The 19,161-nt window shown below is 38.0% G+C and overlaps 1 protein-coding gene across 2 annotated transcripts in view; it reads left to right on the top strand.

The window, feature by feature from the left end:
- The window catches only part of Cad96Ca (tyrosine kinase receptor Cad96Ca), a 151,942-nt gene extending 145,594 nt beyond the window's left edge, over positions 1 to 6,348 (top strand). For both annotated transcript variants that reach the window (XM_083131223.1, XM_083131224.1), the window contains exon 9: positions 4,394 to 6,348. In XM_083131223.1, the coding sequence (XP_082987349.1) occupies positions 4,394 to 4,900 (507 nt within the window). In that variant the 3' untranslated portion in view covers positions 4,901 to 6,348. The remainder of the gene's footprint in view (positions 1 to 4,393) is intronic.
- Positions 6,349 to 19,161: the final 12,813 nt, after the last annotated feature.

Here is a 19,161-nt window from a genome sequence, read left to right as displayed (position 1 = left end):
GAAACCTGAACTATATTCGCGGTCGTAAAGAAAATGTAAGCTGTTTTCTTTCAACGGTTTTAGCAAGCATTTTTCATACATTTAGTTTGCTTTCTACCTCTTTCGATTAATTGTGACTATAAGGATGAATGATGAAGTGAAAACATTGATGAAGGAACAAACGCAATGACAGGATTAGAACCAATGATCCCTGCTTTTCTCGCAGCACGCAACGTTAACCAGTCTTCCGCAATGCCTGGCGATAGTGGGAGTGTTAAGTGTAAACAGGCAATTATATTGTGTGTAAAAAGTAAACTAAGTAATTAGCGCTTTAATTTCTGCGCTTCTTTTGACCCTTGACCAATGAGTTACAATCTTGTAGTGAAATCTGCAAACAATCATACTGACGTTTTGAGAACCGTGCGTGTGTGATATCCTATGACAAGCTCATATCCAACACGTGCAGCACTACGAAAGCTGAACAATAATCCACAAGGAAGGAAAGGAAAATTAATTACACATTAACAATGGGAACAAGTTACTAATTACTTCCAGGCGTTGGGGTGAGGTAATTAAAATTTTAACATATTCACATTTCCTGTGGGAAAGTTCGTAAAAAACATGAGGTAAGGGAATGTGCGGTTAGCATGCTTGCTGTCTGGGTAATGTCTCTAGTGAGAAATTCTTACAGTCCGTTTCCTCTTCTGTAGATTTTAATGTGAAGTAATTTCCGAGACAGCTATTGTCTTACCAAATGGTCGTCGCGCAGAAAATACGTATAGGAAAGTCAACCGTCACAATGCAAGTGTGGCTGTCGCTATAGTCGACAAGCTATATCTTTGTGGGTAACCTTGGAAAACAGATACGAGATTATTTTTTGTAGTTTTCATCTCCTCGCCGTTTGAGTGTTCGACAACCGGTACAGAATGCAACGAGAATGACTGTCACTGGCTAAAGCAGCCTGCAGCTACTGCGCATCCGGGTTCGCACAGGGTTCACCCGCAAAGATACAACTCGTAAACTTTAGTAGGCTACTACCTGTGGCTGAAGTTACTTTAGAGTTCCCAGAGTATATGTGATAAACACGTGTAAGAAGTGTGGAGCAATGTAACACCAAGTATAATTTTACCAAGACTTTTTTATGTATTGGATGAGAGTCAATAAAATTGTACAATAAAAATGCAGCTCTTTAAACAAATAGTATTAGTCAGGGGTGCTCAACCCCCCACAAGGCCTATGACGCACTTCCCTCAAAAAAGGTAGAACATCCCCAATTTATGCCGAATTATTTACTTAAATTATTTTGGTCATACAAAATTTGCGGGACAATTTAACACAGACATATTTAAGCAATATGTGTTTACTTTAGGAATTGTTTACAATTACATGTCTATTGTATTTTACTTTGACATGGGTTGAAATAACATTTTACACAAATGATGATAACTTATGACGTGGCAAAGTTGTTGCAGCAAGCTTATTGATAATTTCCTCAACTGACTCCACTTTCAAAATATCGGGTTCACAGGATGGAATTAAGGAAGACATTAACCACTCATCAGCCATACACGAACATAGCCTGTTTTTATAAAGGTTCTAATGACACTCATTGTGCGTTCTGCAGAGCAACTTGTCAACTTATTTTATATAATACCTGCAAAATTGGAAAGGTCGAAAACTGGACAACAACACGGTATGGTTTAAGAAATCCATTCTTAACATATTTCTGCTGATCTATAACTTATTCAGAACCCGTCATGTCATTTGTACCTGAACTTTATATCTTTCTTGCGCAATCACATCTTCCCCGTCGCGATTAAGCACAAGGTAGAAAAGCGACGTCAAGATTAAAAATGTTTCCCATTGCAAAGCTTCAGAAACACTTTACAATCAAATCAGATGAACAGTAAGGATAGTATAAACATGTTTTCAAATTACCTGCCATGTTTCTCGTGGCTCATCTTGTTAGGCTGATTTTGTTCACCTGCTTCTGAACCTGAACTTGAAGTACTTTCATCATTGGTTTTTTTGCCAAGTCCCACTTCCAAATTTAACTCGCACAGTTTTGTACTTTATGGGAAGATTATTTTTAGTTTTATATACATGTTTAAGTTCACAGTGGTTTTTCCACTTATCCTGGCGATGAATGGTACATGTATTTGAACTGGCTTGTAAGGAAGACTATTTGGAATGAATGTTCCCCTTTCAATTTACATAGTCAACAAAAGTAAGCTTTAGACAACGAAAACTGACAGTATTTTACAATTATCCAGTCAGTCGTAGCACAGGAACATAACAAGCAAACAGTGGCGGCGATTGGGTTCCGAATTAAGATAGCAAGGTGTCCAAACTGAGGGGGGGGGGGGGCAGGACTGTTTATTTTCCCTTTTGTAATGAGACAAATCATTACTTGATCCTTTTTATTTTATATGTTTATTTAATTAATCTAATTGGATCTGTCGGGTTTTAGTGTCATGTGTTTGGTAGTGTGGACGTATTCATGTCCGTGCGTATTCTTGGCCGTTGGGTAGGTAGGTATGTCGCTGGACAAACGACCAGCGGAAAGTTTCGAGTAACGGTTAGGTGATTAGCGCGGCCTATATAAAGGAAGGGAAGGGAGCAGTCGCGCTCAGATGTTTTGGTGCAATACGGCGAGGTAAAGAAGGATTTTCTTGATAATATGAATCGGCGGGGACACTAACTTCTTTTCTTCATTTAATTACACACACTTGATCAATTTCCCATTAATTCAATAGTTCATCTCATTTGGGAAACCGGGTACACACGTACACATACCTTCAGCCACCTTTTTTGGTACTGAAGGGTCATTTTATTTTTAACTCGTGGAGCCAGTGGCTACACGAGTTCACACACTCTCTTCGGGAAGGGGGGACAGGGTACAGTGAAATGTAGATTTTGCGAATAACGGCCAAGAATTAACTTATGTAAACATAATATGAATAAACCTATATATATATATATATATATATATATATATATATATATGGGCGTTAAGTTATAATTTGAAGAAGTACCTGTCTATTGCCTAAACTAGCATCCACAGAACTTCAGGTACTGCAAGTTTTGAACCTAGGGACAAGGATTCAAAAATGTATGGTTGTGTATATTGTATATGTTGCTGAGAATCGCCTTAAAAGCGCAAACTATACCAATACTTTGTAGATAAGGTTTAGTATAGTGCGGGAGCAAAAGTCACTGCTTGTATAAATGCGAACAGCACGTCTCCGCCTTCCATACCGATTTTAATGGCATAAGAGGTGGTGTTTGATTTCAACCCAATCGCAGCAATCACCCACAGGCAGGTAAAAAAAAAACTGTGCATAATAACAATAACTAAAAATCAATAAGTCAATCGAATGAAACGATCTCCTCCATTTTTGTGTTTCGATATATAGAATTGGTAGCTAAACTATACAATTTTGTTCCCCCCAAAATTTCTCATGACGCAGGCGCTTCATGAATCTCCCCTGTGGACACCCCTGGTATTAGTAAGCTATTAACTATGTTGCAACATGTAGATACACTGGAAACCAACTGACATAGAACATGACACACCTTACTTATTTCTGTTTTAATACGATCACGAATCTTCATGTAGTCACATGCTCTACAGATTTGGTGCGATAGAACACTTCTTTTTGCGTTATTGCGGGTATTGTTCAACGGCTGTTAGAAAATTCCAAGCTCAACCAAGATGTCAAAAACCCTGGCAAACTCGCGAACCAAAGTGGATAGATAGTCTTTTGTTTTCTCCTCTTGTTTTTTTCTTCTCAGGAGTACGACAGTATAACCTGTCTTGCCAGTTATAATTTCCCTCCCTTGCTTCATTGTCAAAAACTTCAACAAAGTTAAGTAGTATTACTTCTCTACCTTTGCTGTGTACAGTTACCCCCCTTCATGATGACCCAAACACTTGACGGTGAATGAAGGCCGCGTAGGGTGTACGATTACATGGCATGCAGCTGATTGCATTGCCACGCCCCCTCCACTCGCTTAGGTTTAAAAACTCGACTACAGCGTCAGACATATTTTCTCTTCCTGGTCGAGTTGTAACACACATATACTCCGTCCCAGCTAACTGTGGAGCAGGCAAACGAAAACAAGTCCCTACCCTACGCAAGTAGTGACGCGAGACGGCTCCACCAATGAACACTTGAGTGGAACGGAATTGCGTGGAGTGGGGGAAAGTGACTGTAGTTACCAGCCTTCCAATCAGTGTCTGTTGCTTTGCTTTGGCCAATAGATTTCCCTCGTTTCTCTGACGCTATGCGTGGCCCTGCTCCATAGTTAGCTGGAACAGGGTATAGTTCCTAGTTAACTTTGCAATATAATGTTCATATGTTTACCGAAACTATTCAGTAATCATTGTATTAAGGATTTCTTCTTTCCACAGATTATCCATAGGGACCTCGCCGCTCGGAACGTATTAGTGGGGGAGAATCGAACCTGCAAAGTGGCCGACTTCGGATTCGCGCGTGACGTAATCGCAAGTCACGTGTACGAGAGGAAGTCGGAAGGTCGGTTGCCAATCCGGTGGATGGCCCCAGAGAGCCTCTACGACAACATATTCTCGACGAAGTCGGACGTGTGGAGCTTCGGGGTCCTCATGTGGGAGGTGGTCACCCTTGGGTCAACCCCGTACCCCGGACTGGCCGCGTCGGATGTCATGAAGAAGGTGAGGGACGGATATAGACTCGAGAAACCCGAGCATTGCAGAAGGGAAATATATAATATTATGTACTATTGTTGGGACAAAGATCCCAAGGAGAGACCCTCCTTCGAGGAACTAGTTCAACTCCTAGAACAGCTCCTGCTCACGGAAACTGACTATATCGAACTAGAAAGGTTTCCCGACCACTCGTATTACAACATGGTGAGCTTAAGTGATGAAAAGTTGTAGTACTGAAGAGATGCAAAGCGAAGCCTCAGACCAGAGCTCAAGAAACTGTACATTGTTAACGTTATTACCATTGTTGTGCACAATCAAACCAGCAACGTGCAAGTGTTTTACGTTGTCCATTCTTACAGTGTCACGCTAAAACCATTATTGTGCACAGAGTGAAAATACACCAGCCAAGTGGAAAGAATTGTTGGGTTTGCTGCAAGTGGATTACATTGTGCATTGTTGTTGTTATGCCTGGGTAACATCAGTATTGTGCATAGTCTCGATCCAGGGACGTTTAAATAGTTATTGTTCGAAATAATTCTTGAACCTTTCCTGTCGGCGATTGAGGGAGGTTTTCCCGGGAATTCAACCAGATGGTTTCCGGATAGGCTTCCGAGCTTTAGAGAACTAACGTCACTCTCATCTTCAGGGATCTCTTAAATCCCTGAATATAAGTTATGTTAGCTGTCGAAAGCTTGAAAGCCTATCTGGCAATCATCTGGTTGATATCCAGAGAAAACCTCTTCAGTTATTATCCGCTCTGGTACAAATGTTTTACGTTGCATTGTTTCAGTGCTACGTTGTCGTCATTGTTGTGTATAGATTTGAAACAATCTCAACAGTTTGAAATTATTGCAGTGTTCGATCTACTAATATTACTCAAGTCGTTTATTGTTGCAATATACTTGCACTATTGTTGGGCAAATATATAAATTGTAAATAGCAACGTTGAAAAAATATATTGGATTTCATTTAGTAGTAATTGGTTTTTATTTTCCAGTATTATAACGTTCCAGAAACTGCTACCAAATTGAAAGTAAACAATTCATGGTTTCAATAGAATAACATTGTTGAGGAAGTTTAATTAACTTGTTTAATTTCATCATAATCGTCACAAAACTACGAAACAAGAATCACAAAATATATAAAAAGTTTTTGTATGAAATTCAATCTTTCTAATATATTCCAATAGTTTTGTTCGGAAAAGGTCAAAATGCTTGCCATAATTATGGCTCAATTGACATTTTTTTGTACAAATTCTAAGCCTAAAGAGAAAATATCTATAGTTTATTGGGTTATAAAAGAGAAAGTTAATTTGGAAATACATCCTATTTGTATTAGATCCAAAAAAATATATAATCGTATATTTTGCAAGAATGAAATTGATACGACTTGAATTGTGCTGATGTTAAGTGTTATGAAGTGTGCGTGAAATGTGTTCAAGCTGCATTCATGCAGCATGTGCTCACTGAATTAATTTTGAACTAATTATCTGTACATGTTGATGTAAGTTTTGTATCATAGATAATGTATTGTGATGGTTGTAGAAACACTGAAGTGCTGTTTAGAGAGACGTGTCTCTTATTTATAATGTTAAATTGTTGAAAGTTGAAGGTGTATAATACTTTCTAACGTTTTGTAGATCTGTTCTTGTAATTTCTGTAGTAATAAAAATAATTCTTCACTTTCACAAGTTTGAATTTATTTGTTTGGTTTGCAATACCAATTGAAACTTTCTCTCAGAAAATAATAAAACAAAAGCAAGTAACTTCATCTGAGAAATGGATTTTTCACATATTCTTTCAAAATTAAGATCGCAGTCAAATTATAATTTTTAGTAAGTTTATTCTACAAGCTGGATATTTTAAGAGTTTCTTTGTATTGTATTATGACCAACATAAAGATCTTTGACACTAGACATTTGTAAATTTTAAGGCAAGTTCAACTGTGTTATAAAAGTAATTTGTATTTCCTGTAGTTTTATTATTTAGTGTCGAATTTCTATTACTTTCGGTTACTCGCGACGATGATGATTATGAGTGATCATTAGATGAAATTGATAAAGGGACACTCATAAAGAACATCCATACCCAGTATAGGACTATATCCCGGAAACTTAGGTGGCTAGAACTAACAAAATTCAACAAGACCACACCTGGCGAGCCGTTGGCCGAAGCACTGTGACCTTCCTACCACCCCCAAAATTTGCAGAATTTTGGGGCACTGCAATCCCTTTGAACAATTTGGGAGTACATTTTGACCCTGTAACCCCCGTTTGGGGTTGAATATCAGTTCGTAAGTAATTGTGTTTAATAAACGTGTGCAAATAATAATAATAAAAATAAAAAATCAGTATACAATTGCGAGTGTAGTGTTCCTGGAATTGATTCCAGGTTCACAAGTTTGATAACCCCCCCACTGACCTCCCCCATGGCGTAGTGGTACAGTCGTCGCACTGTAATCAAGAAACCCCGGGTTCAATGACCGTTAGAGGCATACAATTAATCGGATCTCACGCTCTAGGTCCAGTCTCAGCTAGCCTATCTGTTCATAAAGTGGACTTAAACTTGAAACTTGTATTTTTTCCCAAAAATTGTGCCCCATGGGGAAATATTTCAAATTAGAAGGTTTGATTTATTGGTTTATTTTACTTCGCTTGTCTGCTAATTTTGGCTAATCGCGAAAATGAAGAAGATGAGTGATGGTATGATGAAATTGGTCCAAGCTCATGTCTTGATTAGAACCCGGGACCCCTAAATCCGTGGAACGCTGTGCCAACCAGTCTGCCACGGAGGTCGGCCTTCAAACCAGAATGGGGGATGCAAGTAACCAGATGAGGAATTACCCCCTCATCCCCTACACAAATACCTCCTGGGGAAAGACTTCTTAATGTCCCAACACATTATTCAAGTTTGGTTTAAAATAGCATTGTTACCCATCACACTTTTCAACAAGCAGCGGAAGAAAAAGCATGAAATATGTCTGAGATGATTCACTAATGATGAGTTTACAGGAAATGGTTATCCTTCTATCTGATCGAAATTTGAATGCTTGTTAGCCAAAACTCCAAGTGAGGCAAGAGTTACTTACCTGATTAATATAACGAGCTGAGTTGTGGAAAATATTCTGCGAGAGACGATATCTTCTCAGTAAGAACTGGCTCTTACATAACAGAGTGGTAAGAATGCTACATGAATTATAATATCTTATCGAATTATGGAATAAGGGGGAAAATGAAGCAGCCATTTCCAAAACGTAGAGTATATCATTAGCTGAATTACAATTTTTATATCAAAGCATGAACCCTTGTAGTCAGCGATTTTGCTATTTTCCTTTCATTAATTGACTATTGAAGAGAGCATGGGCAACCCCCCCCCCCCTAGAAATTCACATCCTTCATTTCAAATTAGAACTTCACACGTTTTTCGTGTTGTATCACTTAATCCAAAGAATAAATATTTTCCAGAAAGGCTAGTACATAAGTGAACTAAATAACAATAAAATACGATGAAACAAAATAAAATAATCTATTTTTGAAATTATTGATCGCGACGATGAGAAAAACAATCTACAATCAAAATAAATAACTAATTAACAACTTCCCATTTTTCGCTATCTATTTATAATACATAAAATTATATAAAACTAAGCAACACATTATATTTATTACCGTTCTGGTTATCCAAAATGAAGTTCATACTACAAACCAACAACACTTCAACAAAATCATTGTATTCTATACTTTTTTTTTATTTTGTCTTATATTTGTTTTGTATTACTTTATGCATATTATAATTAAAAAATTGAAATATATGAGATAAAAAAGCGGGGGGAATCGTATAAATTCAGAGTAACTGACGTCCTGGTTTATTTAAAGGCACTAGGACTTAAGCGCATACCATCGAAAGTATGCAGGTGGAGGCGGATTTACTTCCGGGGAGGGGGGATCATCCCCTTTAAAATTTTAATCCAAGGAATAAATGTTTCCACTAGTTTCTAAAATTCCATAAATATAATTTTTACAAGAGATCACACAATATTCTTGACTTGTAGTTAAAAATATTAGAAGGTGTACTGGAAAACGAAACATTACAGAGACAGGATGTTCTCGTCGGTTTGGAATGCAGACCTTACAAATCCCATTACTTGCCTCATCCTTGGGAAGGTACCAGCCTGACAGCCGGATCTGAATTGATAGATATTGGAATTTGTATTGCGAAGCAACCGAACCGATCTGAGAAGATCGGAAGGAAATTTCGAGATCAGTTTTGGGTTTGGTTTTGGTGTGTAAACATCGTGGAAGAAAGAGCGCAGGTATGTTCCTGGAGGATGAAGGCGTCACTCCGAACTTATAAAGGTCTGAGCCTATTTACATAACCTCTCGCTAGCCCCTTTTCTTCACCCTTTACTTAGATCCCGGTAATAAAAATAGCAAATAAGGGAAGGAGGAAACATGGTTGTGTAAAATATCCCCAATAACTTTAAAAGACTTTACTGAAGATACATATAAAAGTCAATAATAAAATAGACTATACATTTCAGTACATTAACGGTTGAAACTTAAAGAAAAAAAGAACACTCCACTCATCTGGTGAACAGTCTCTCGAAGATTACAATATGTCATTAAAAAGTAATAAATTAGTTATGATTAATTGTAGTATTCAATTTTAAGACAGCGGCCTGACTCACTGTACAAGAAATTCTGGTGACACTCATGTCTATATGTACAGCATCTATATGTGCAATACTCCATTAAATATTTGCGCTGATTCTTACTACCTTCGTTTTCTTTGTTACAAACAAGTATTCTTTGCACATTACATGTAGGAGGAGAGTTGCATCTACATTTCACATTGGTCCGCTCCTCCTACCTACTATCAAGAACGAAAGTTGCTAGGGTAATGGTTACCGTTAAGGATTGTCAACTTGAAGGTCCTAGGTTCAAACCCCTCTCGTAGCAGAACATTTTCGTAAGTTTTAGACATATCCTATTGTGTTCATTGTCCACGCAGTGTGAATCGGAATGATTATGTTTGAAATTAACGATGAGCGAAGGAGAAATGTTAAATAACAAAACCTTCATTTCAACGAACTGAAAAGTGGAGAAAAATTGTATCGTAATTCTTATAAATATGAAAATTACATTCATGTTTTTAGTAGTATAATCGCAGGTATAATCAAGGATCTTACGTGGAAGATTTTAGCTTGCTCTGAACTCAGCCAAAAAGCATTTCGCACCGAACTAATACATTCTCCAATACATCTTAAAATATTATTGAATATCGATAATTTGATCAAAGCATCAGTTCTTGACGCCGAGACGATATTTTCTGCAAATACCTCATCTCCTTTCTCTTATTTCCTTCTCCTCTCCTTCCTCTATACCCTTCTTCTCCTCTGCTTATATGTCATATCGTCTTCCCTCCTGTTCTCGCCTCTTGTATCAATCCCATTCTTCTTCAATCCTATTATCTCCTCTCCTGTCTTAGATTTCCGACTCCACTGCACTCTTCTCCTCTTCTCTATTTCTTCTCATTTTCTCTCATTTACTCTACTCTCAACTCCCCTCTTCTCGTCTCCTACTCTCCTCTCAACCTACATTTCTCCTCGCCTCTCATCGCGTTTCCCTCCTCTCTTCACCTCTTTGCTCTATTTTCCTCATCTCCCTTCGCATCTTTTCGCCTTCTCCTCATTACTTCTCCTATATACAGCTGTCCTATCTTTTATTCCCTCCTTTACTTTTCCTCTTCCCCTTTCGCTCTCTCTTTTCTTCTCTCATTTGTTGTCCCCTTTTGTTTCCTCTCTCCTCTTTTCCTTTGTGTAGACTCATCAGCGATGAAATGCTAGAAAATCGATTTTCCTTCTTTCAGAAAGTATTTCTTATTTGCGACAAATGTAATACTGATATTTATTTAGAGTTTTATACAATAATACTTGATTGCATTCCTTTCGCGTATTTCATAAATATCTATTGTGCATATGGCAACCCTGAAATTGAGCCTAACTCTACACGCAACCCACCAGCGCCTTGCGTAATTTGGGTTGCCTAGTTTCAAATGTCGTTGTCCTAAAACTTTTGAGAGACACTGTACCACCTTATAGAGAAATTGTGCAAGCTTACTTTCACTTGTAATAACGCTTCCCCTCAACCATTTTTGTTCGGCTATATTTTCAAGTCTGCTCGGAAACGCTTCAAAAGTAACAACTGCAAGAAAAATATTAAATTTTCTAATATATTGACGGGATTTGTTTGAAATCTTGCATAATTATTGTTACACCATACTCTCACATTCTCTATTAATCAATAAAAAATATGCATTTCTGTCTGCCTGTTTAGGCTAATCCCGGCGAAGAAAATAAATGGTGATTACATGAATCGTGACCAAGGGATACTCACAAAGGAACAATCATGCCCAAGAAAGGAATGGAACTCTCAACCTTCGGTGTTGAGATTATGAGGGCACTACTCAAAGCGATCGGCCACCGAAGTGACTGGTATAGAATATTAGTCCATACGCATCTTGGTATGTCAAGAACACGTAACTTTAAATGCATGTCACTAAAACTCAACGTTATCGAAATTGGACAAAGAGGTAACAAAGTGGAAAAGCTGGAACACTACAATTAAGATTCAACATTTTTGTTATAAATGAAAAATATTTTATGATCAAAGAGGGTGTTCATATCATTCAGTCTCCATATCGAATTTATTTAGTAGTCCTGTTAATAATTATAGTAAAATAATGTAAATGAAAATGAGAATTTCAATATTTTGTTAACAGTTAAAGTACTCTGATACTGAATGATACTTTAATCGAAAACAGAAAATTGTCTTCTATAACGAAAATTGACGCGTTTTTATACATGCAGAAAAGTTAACGCACTAAATAACGCGAAAAAGTGCATAAAAGCTTTGCACTAAAATTCATTTAAATCTTATATGAATCATTACTTGACTCAATAAAATATGTCAAATGAAACCTACATACAAAGCCAAATAATTTTGAATGATTAAAATAAAATTAGATTCTAAATTAGTTTAAATATAATATGTAAAAATGATTTCTTTTTTGAATGTAAGAAATAATGCCATTTACTGAATAGAGCATTAAACGTCAATCATTTTCACCTTGAGAACTTATAGAAACAAATTAACAGAATAACATTAGTGAGCATTATATTAGTAAGATTTACTATTTACTTAACAGCATAAACAAATTACATCGGAAGTAAATCATGTATATGAACTAGTGATGGAATGAAACACACAGATGAAAGAAAATACATTACATATTCATTCAAGTGAAAAAATGCATCCCAAAATGTCTAAATTCATCTTAACAGATACAATGTGTCATAAGATTCGGTCTACAATGAGCAAAGACACCAAAATATGATTATATCAACTGATGCATTTGAGGTGCATAAAATAAATTTGATGCATTCTCTTTCCCGTGTGTAGGCCAGCGCCTTAAAAATTTGAAATTCATAGTATTCAATACTCATAATACACGAATATGTATCAATAGAGTTTTGTTTGTAATTTTCGTTGAAGAGTCATATGTTGTTCGGTACATAAAGTTTTAGAAAGAAATCAGTTAAAATTTCGATTCGTTTCCAAATAATCTTATATAACTGATTTCCATGTCGAATATGGGTCGAATACATCTCTTAAAAGTACTATCAGTGCTTTGTGGAAAAAAGTGGAGCAGGAGATTTATTAGAAAAGTTTCGTTGAGTTTGCATTTCTTCTTCTATTGAGCTGATTACAAGTACATTGGCATGCATCAGTCAGATTCAAATGACGAAATGAGTGGAATCTAAAAAGGTTGTGCTCGGTATGAAAGGAGCATTGAAATCGAACTAACCTGCACAGGATATTTTCCCATTACATTCACCCCCTTTTCTGCATTTTTTATGCTTTCACAACGACTACAATAGTCTATCTCCGTCTGTCGAAAGATGGAGAGGGTTCAGGGTGTCTAATTTGCAGACGTCCACATTTCAACCCTCTAGCTCTTTGGCTTTAAAGGGGGCAAGAAAATAATTAACCACGGACTGAATTAATCCCCCAGAACACAGCCGCCGAGACGCCCTCTAATTTGGCTTCCGACAACGCTTTTTGCATTTGCATCCTGTTAACATTGGAACGTTGTCTCAGGGTTCCTTCAAAGAATCCACTGGCGGATCTTTCATATTTTTTTCTTTCTTTGTCCAAGTCCAATTCAGCCTGCCCCCGTGGTGGAGTGGGCGGCACATATGACCACAGGGGTAACGGGTTTAAATCCCGGCCTGGGCATGGATGTTTGTGAGTGTCCATTCATCAATTTCATCATGTCGTCACTCATCCCCATCTTCGCAAATTATGAAAAACTAAATATGCTGACCAAGGCAGAAATTTATTTTATTACAAAACATAAACAAAACGTAACGTTTCAACCTTCTAGCAAGGTCTTCTTCAGACTCTGCACCAAGTACAAACATTTGTTGAAGGTTGAAACGTTACGTTTTGTTTGTTTTATAATGAAATAAATTTCTGCCTTGGTCAGCATATTTAGTTTTTCATATCATGGAAACAAGGCTTAATGGTGTTATAATTCGCAAATTAGCCAAAAGCGGCACAAAAATGCAAAGTAAAATAAAGCAAATCAATCAATTAATCCAAGTCCAATTTGTGCTCGAACAGGGCATCGCCATATTTAAAGGATCGGGGGTAGAATTTACCTTCCCCGAAAGTATTGGTAATTTGGATTAATGCAAGTTCAGAAACCAAAATCGTCAACTCATTTTCAAGTATGAATCTCAAAGTTTACAAAAATAGAACAGTGCTGAGAGAACTATCTCTTGGGGTCAATTTTCAAACATATGAAATTCCTGCAACTTGCCCGAGAAATGTTCTATTTAGAATCGAAATCCACCCGCGACCCCTCCAACCTTTACTTCTGCCGTCCTCTTTCCAACGTTGTTCCTGGTTCACACTAAAAAATCCCTTATAATTGCCCCAGAAAATTCCCTTTCCGACCTTTAAATTCACTTCCCTTGACAAGAGTTACAAAATGGGACCTCTAGCTTTGCTCCACAGTGTCTCCTGAGCTACAGATGCGATGCAAACATGGACAAGCATCAACATTTACAATGCTGAAACAAAATTTATCCACCAATACCATGAAAATAATTGATATATCCACAACGAGGCTGGAGAAATCTTCATAACTCGCTACAGTTGGTAAGCCTGTGTGCCATTGTTGTTGAAATGCAATATTCTTATTCTATAGTTCTCCCCAGGAGGTGAAGTAATCGAAAATATGGCTCTCCTCGAAGCACTAATCAACTTCCACGTCGTATGGTTATGATGCCCTCTTATAATATTTGCAAGAGTTTCTTTCACTGTTAGTAAAGGGAGGAAAAATATGGAATCTGCTAATGACAGCGTTATCTAACACCAAAAGGAGACACGGAACAATCAAAAAGAAGGATTGAGCGTTATATTCCTTAAAAAGCATTGGCTTTCCCTAAAAAAAAAAGAAGGCGAAATGCGATTTTCGCAAATCCAAGGCAAGCAGCTGTTGCTTGTCAAAGTTCGAAAGTCGATTTGAAATGTGCCCTTGTTTGGAAGAATATAAGGTACAAGCATGTCTAGAACGTAAGGAGACAAAGAGCATTTTCTTATAAATGGTGACCAATAAATGGTGACCAACATTGTAACAATGCTTGATAGCATTTTTAGAATAAAAAGACAAGAAAAGACGGGCTACGGTGGATTGTAAGATTAATGTAACTGGCCGTAATATCGACATTGTAGAGGTGCATTCCGAGAACTTTTTTTTTAATCCAACAAATATGAGATTTTTCATCTCTGTGGAACCTGATCATTTATTTATTTTTAAGAAAGGATTTCAAACCCAGCATTAGCAATTTTACAGTGCAATGTACGAACAAAAGAAAATAACAACATAAGTAAAATTACATACGGGTAAAATGACTTACAAGTGTGTACACAACAAACTTCTATCTGATTTTCGGTTCTCTGTGGACCAGGGAACGCTGGGCGAGGCATAAGGTTGACATCTGACGAGGGAAACGTTGAGTGCTTCGGGCATGGAGAGATGGCAATCGGAAATGAATTTCCTGATGCTGCCTTGGCTCTTTTATGTAGAAATATGTGGTCTGCAAGTCTGTATCTATCGTGGGGAGTGTGGACGTATAACATTTTCAGAAAGATGGGCACTTGCAGGTGTTTTGTAGATGGGAAACTGGCTGGCTAAGAGAGAGAAAATAGAACTGAACAACATTTCTTCTTTTTTTACTAGTTGAGCGATATATCGTCCAGACGATATATAGCGATATTGAAAAAATATCGTCCAGGCGATATAGAAAATATATCGTCACGATATTTTGGCGATATATATTGCGCCGGCGATATATCGTCACGATATTTGGCGATATACATCGTGGAGACTATATATCGCCAATATCACGATACGGATAAAATATCGTATCGTATCGTCTGTGACTATATTTTCTTGACGATATATCGCAATATCAAATTTCCGATATCGTCCATTTCTAATTTTTACATTGTATAGAATAATTTTGCTGTTAGTAAGTGGACACGAGTGAGAGGTTTGCATCACCCATTATACGAGGACCTGAATTTTTTTATATATCTCTGGTACAGTGGCGACGATTGGGTTCCAAAACTAGGGGAGAAAGGTGCCAAAACTGGGGGAGGGGCAAGGACAGCTTACTTCCTTTTGTAGACTAGATTTAGCATAGTGCGGGGGTAAAAGTGGCACAAAGTGGGGAGGGGGGGAGCAAATGCATCCCTGTTAATCGCCGCTACTGCTATGGAACCGTAAACTTAGGGGGCGTCATGTTAAACTACGTACACAAGCCGCCGCAATTGGATGTTGCAAAAGTGTACCATTTACAGGGATCTTATCGCTTGTGGGGGAGGCCGTTCTCAGACTGCAATGGCTAATGAATGAGTGCATCAAAGCACCTAACTACTGTCATTCCATATTGTTATTTTACGTGTGATCAAGGATTGGATTCTATGTTTGATTAACTTGAAATTTTACTGTCGGGTTAGTCAAGGGAAAGAAGAAAGGAAACATCCACGGTTAAGTGAAACATAAAGCTATAATATGCACTATTAAAGACTGTTAACAATTTAGTTCACACTAAAAAGGAAAATAGTGAGACATATAAAAAAGTAAATAAATAAATGAACGAACATGAACGGTCTGTTGCCATTTCTGACGAGACGGAAGAGGAAGATTCCGGATATTCACGAACCGAAACTCCGTTCTGGTCCATTTTGAGCCCTGGTTTGAAGTTACCAATGATTTATAGTGTCTCTCACTGTTACCAATATATAGGTACCGTATCACGCCGTAGTCGTGAGTCGAACCTAGGACTCGGGCAGCAACTTACAAGCTAATCACGCCAACTCCGCTGATATTGCATTAGGTCGGCACAAGATGAAAATAATCGTTTTTCCTCAAAATCGCCGTTGCCAAAGGATGCGATCGAGTCAACTGTCTTAACGGTCGATAGTTCGAATTTCATTTAAATAGGTCGCGTGAGAAAATCTCTTTCTTAGTTGTCTTCAGTTTCCCGTCAGATGAAGTAGTTACAAAATAACCCCGTTTCTAGTTACTCTCAGTTGACATTGAATCCAGTTATCGCGAGAGAGCTCCACAGTTGCCATAAGTTTAGACAAAGGAGCGAACGAACGATCGGGAAGTTAAAGTTATCGTTTAGAATATCGGTCTACGAAAGTACAGAGTTTGGAGCCCGGAGTTGCTCCCTCGTCCGTTTTATTACAGACTAGGGCCACATGTCAACGAGGACCAGCGAAGAGATTGCAGCAGAACTACAGGTGAACGAACATTCCTTATGTCTTTCCTCACCCCGCCTGTTCAGTCAAGTGTAGTGTTTTTAAATAGATGTCCGTGTTGTTTCACGGGGCTAGCCCCTTGCTGTTTGAGTGTTGACGTAGCTCTTCAGAGCTAACCCCTTTCTCTTACAACGTTCCTTTTGCTTAGCAAGCGAGTGGCCAAAGGCTGTCATAGCCTATCTACGATCCACTAAAGCTAAACTAAGTAGTGTTTAAACGGTACTTCATAAGGTTCGAACCCTACAGCCACATGATACGTGACATTACAGTAAATGTAATGTCAGTATGTGCAGTTGGCAACACTGCTTCACACATGCCGTTGACCTGCGTCTAATACATGTCTGTCACACTGTAACTCAAAGTCCCAGTGTTGCATTTACGCAAATCAAAGGTTTCCAACTGTGTAAATTTCCACCCACATTTTTACGTCTACGAGAATATTGAAAGAGCTTAAAAGCTTATGATCTTGTGGGCTCAAGAGGTTGTGATACAGTTGTGGATAATAATAAAGATTACCAATTAAGAATGCTTAGCGATGCTAACATTTGAAATATTTGAAAATTACATTTAACAAAATCTTTCAAAACGGCATTACGAAGTCTAACTGCAATGTGGGATGGAAGTGTAATAATTATTATGACATTACCATTGTAAAAAGGTGTGCCCAGAATGAAAATTTTCTAGAATCTACTAACATTTCGCTTGCTACCGAAAAGTTATTACACGAGTCTCTATCCGGGGCGGCCGCTCATAAGACGATACGGACGCCGCACTGCCGTGTATAACCACAAGTGAACAAACATTACATTAACATTTATATATTAGCTTTTACATTGTCTGAATTGCAAATATCCCATTGCTTATAGATCGTTTGATAGTCGGTTCTGTATTCATTCTTCCGCGACAATTGCGAAGTTTGCACGCCACCGTGCGGGGGAATACGCAACTTGGAGAGAAATGTGGCGGGGCGCCGTCCTCCCACTTTACGAGACGTAGAGCATTCTCAGGCGCGGTCGCGAGGGGAAAGAGGCGAGGGAACTGGCTGAATAACACGCGCGGGATCTGTGGCTGGGAGGACGGAGGGTTTGTCGTTCGAAACCCACCCCCTAGGCGAAACTGGCCCTCTCTCCGGAGAACGGTAAACAATGAAGAGTTGCCAGAAGTCATTCTGTATTCGATAATCTTATTCACTTATGACATAAGAGTAGAGCAATAAATAACGCAATTTTCGATGAGGAAAGAAGATATCGGTAACTGATATGATATGATTTGCTTTATTTTACTTCGCCTTTTGTGCCACTTTTGGCTAATTTACGAAGATGGGGATGAGTGATGATATGATTAAATTGATGAATGGACACTCACAAATATCCATACTCAGGCCAGGATTCGAACCCGGGACCTCTGGCGTCGTAGCGCGATGTGCTAACCACTCCACCACAGGGGCCGGGGCTTATATCGGTAACTGAAAATGTACAGACTCTTTCTTGATTTTTGTTATTTACCGTCGCTTTCTGCTACTTTTCTGTAATCACGACGATGAGGATGAGTGATGATATAATTAAATTGATGGAGGGGCACTCACAAAAGAACATGCAGGGATTCGAACCCAGGAGACCTGGCTCTGTAATGCGGTATGCTAGCCACAGAAGTCGGCTATAGATTCTTGTTACATGCAAAATTATAATATATATGCGTTGTATTTTTTCTGAGTTTAGTGAAAAGTACATTTGGATTACAATGATGTGGAGTACATCATGTAGATTTAATTACATGTTTTGATTAGCACGTTTGAAAAAAATCCTGTTAATGTCGCAAAGTTGTCCAATTTCTTTTCAAGGCGGATGTTAAATAAATTAGAAACTCGTCATCTAAACACACCAAGAGCGGCTACAGGAACCTGTGAACTACACATTTCTTAAAATTTGGCAAAATTGTCTGGCAACCCCGAAGCAATAAAACGACCGGATGGGAAGACGATATAAAGTGAAGCTTTTTCGGTACTTGTGTGCTGTAGTTGTGCATTTGTCTATATTCCTTGATTTTTCGCGATGAACAGTGTGGAGAAATTGTTTATGCGAAATTTTTCTATCAGTAGTCTGTAGTCTGGATGAAAAAATAAACATAAAAAACCTAGGCCGAATTTGAATCTACAAGTGTCAAAGAAGAGAGGTCGTGAGTTCACTCGCAAATTTCGCGTTGAAAGACAGAAGGTTGAAGCATGTCTGAAGATTTCTGGTAAGTTTGAAGTTTTTACTTTAGAGCTTAGGGTAAGGCAGATATCACCTTTCCAGTGAGATATTTATTTTGGTGCCCTATTACACATATCAATTAGTCATGTTGAACAGGAAACTTTCTACTAGAAATTTTCTCGATCAATGCACGTAAATATTCGTCTTTGTTCTTATCAATTTGTGTAAAAATTAATACCCCTTCTTCTGAATTTTCCCCTCTGTTAAGCGACTAAATCTGTTAGAATTCTATTTCTTCTACCATCTTCTTCGCATTACTGTTAAATAATTATTAATTTATTATAATATGTGCAAAAGTGTAAAACATGATATTCGGTAAACACGAACGTATCAATTTCTTA

Source organism: Lepisma saccharinum, chromosome 11 (assembly GCF_977018435.1).
Source record: "Lepisma saccharinum chromosome 11, izLepSacc3.1, whole genome shotgun sequence".
Taxonomy (NCBI): domain Eukaryota; kingdom Metazoa; phylum Arthropoda; class Insecta; order Zygentoma; family Lepismatidae; genus Lepisma; species Lepisma saccharinum.
The sequence above is the reverse complement of the archived record's forward strand: the minus strand, read 5'-3'. Positions and strand labels throughout refer to the sequence as shown.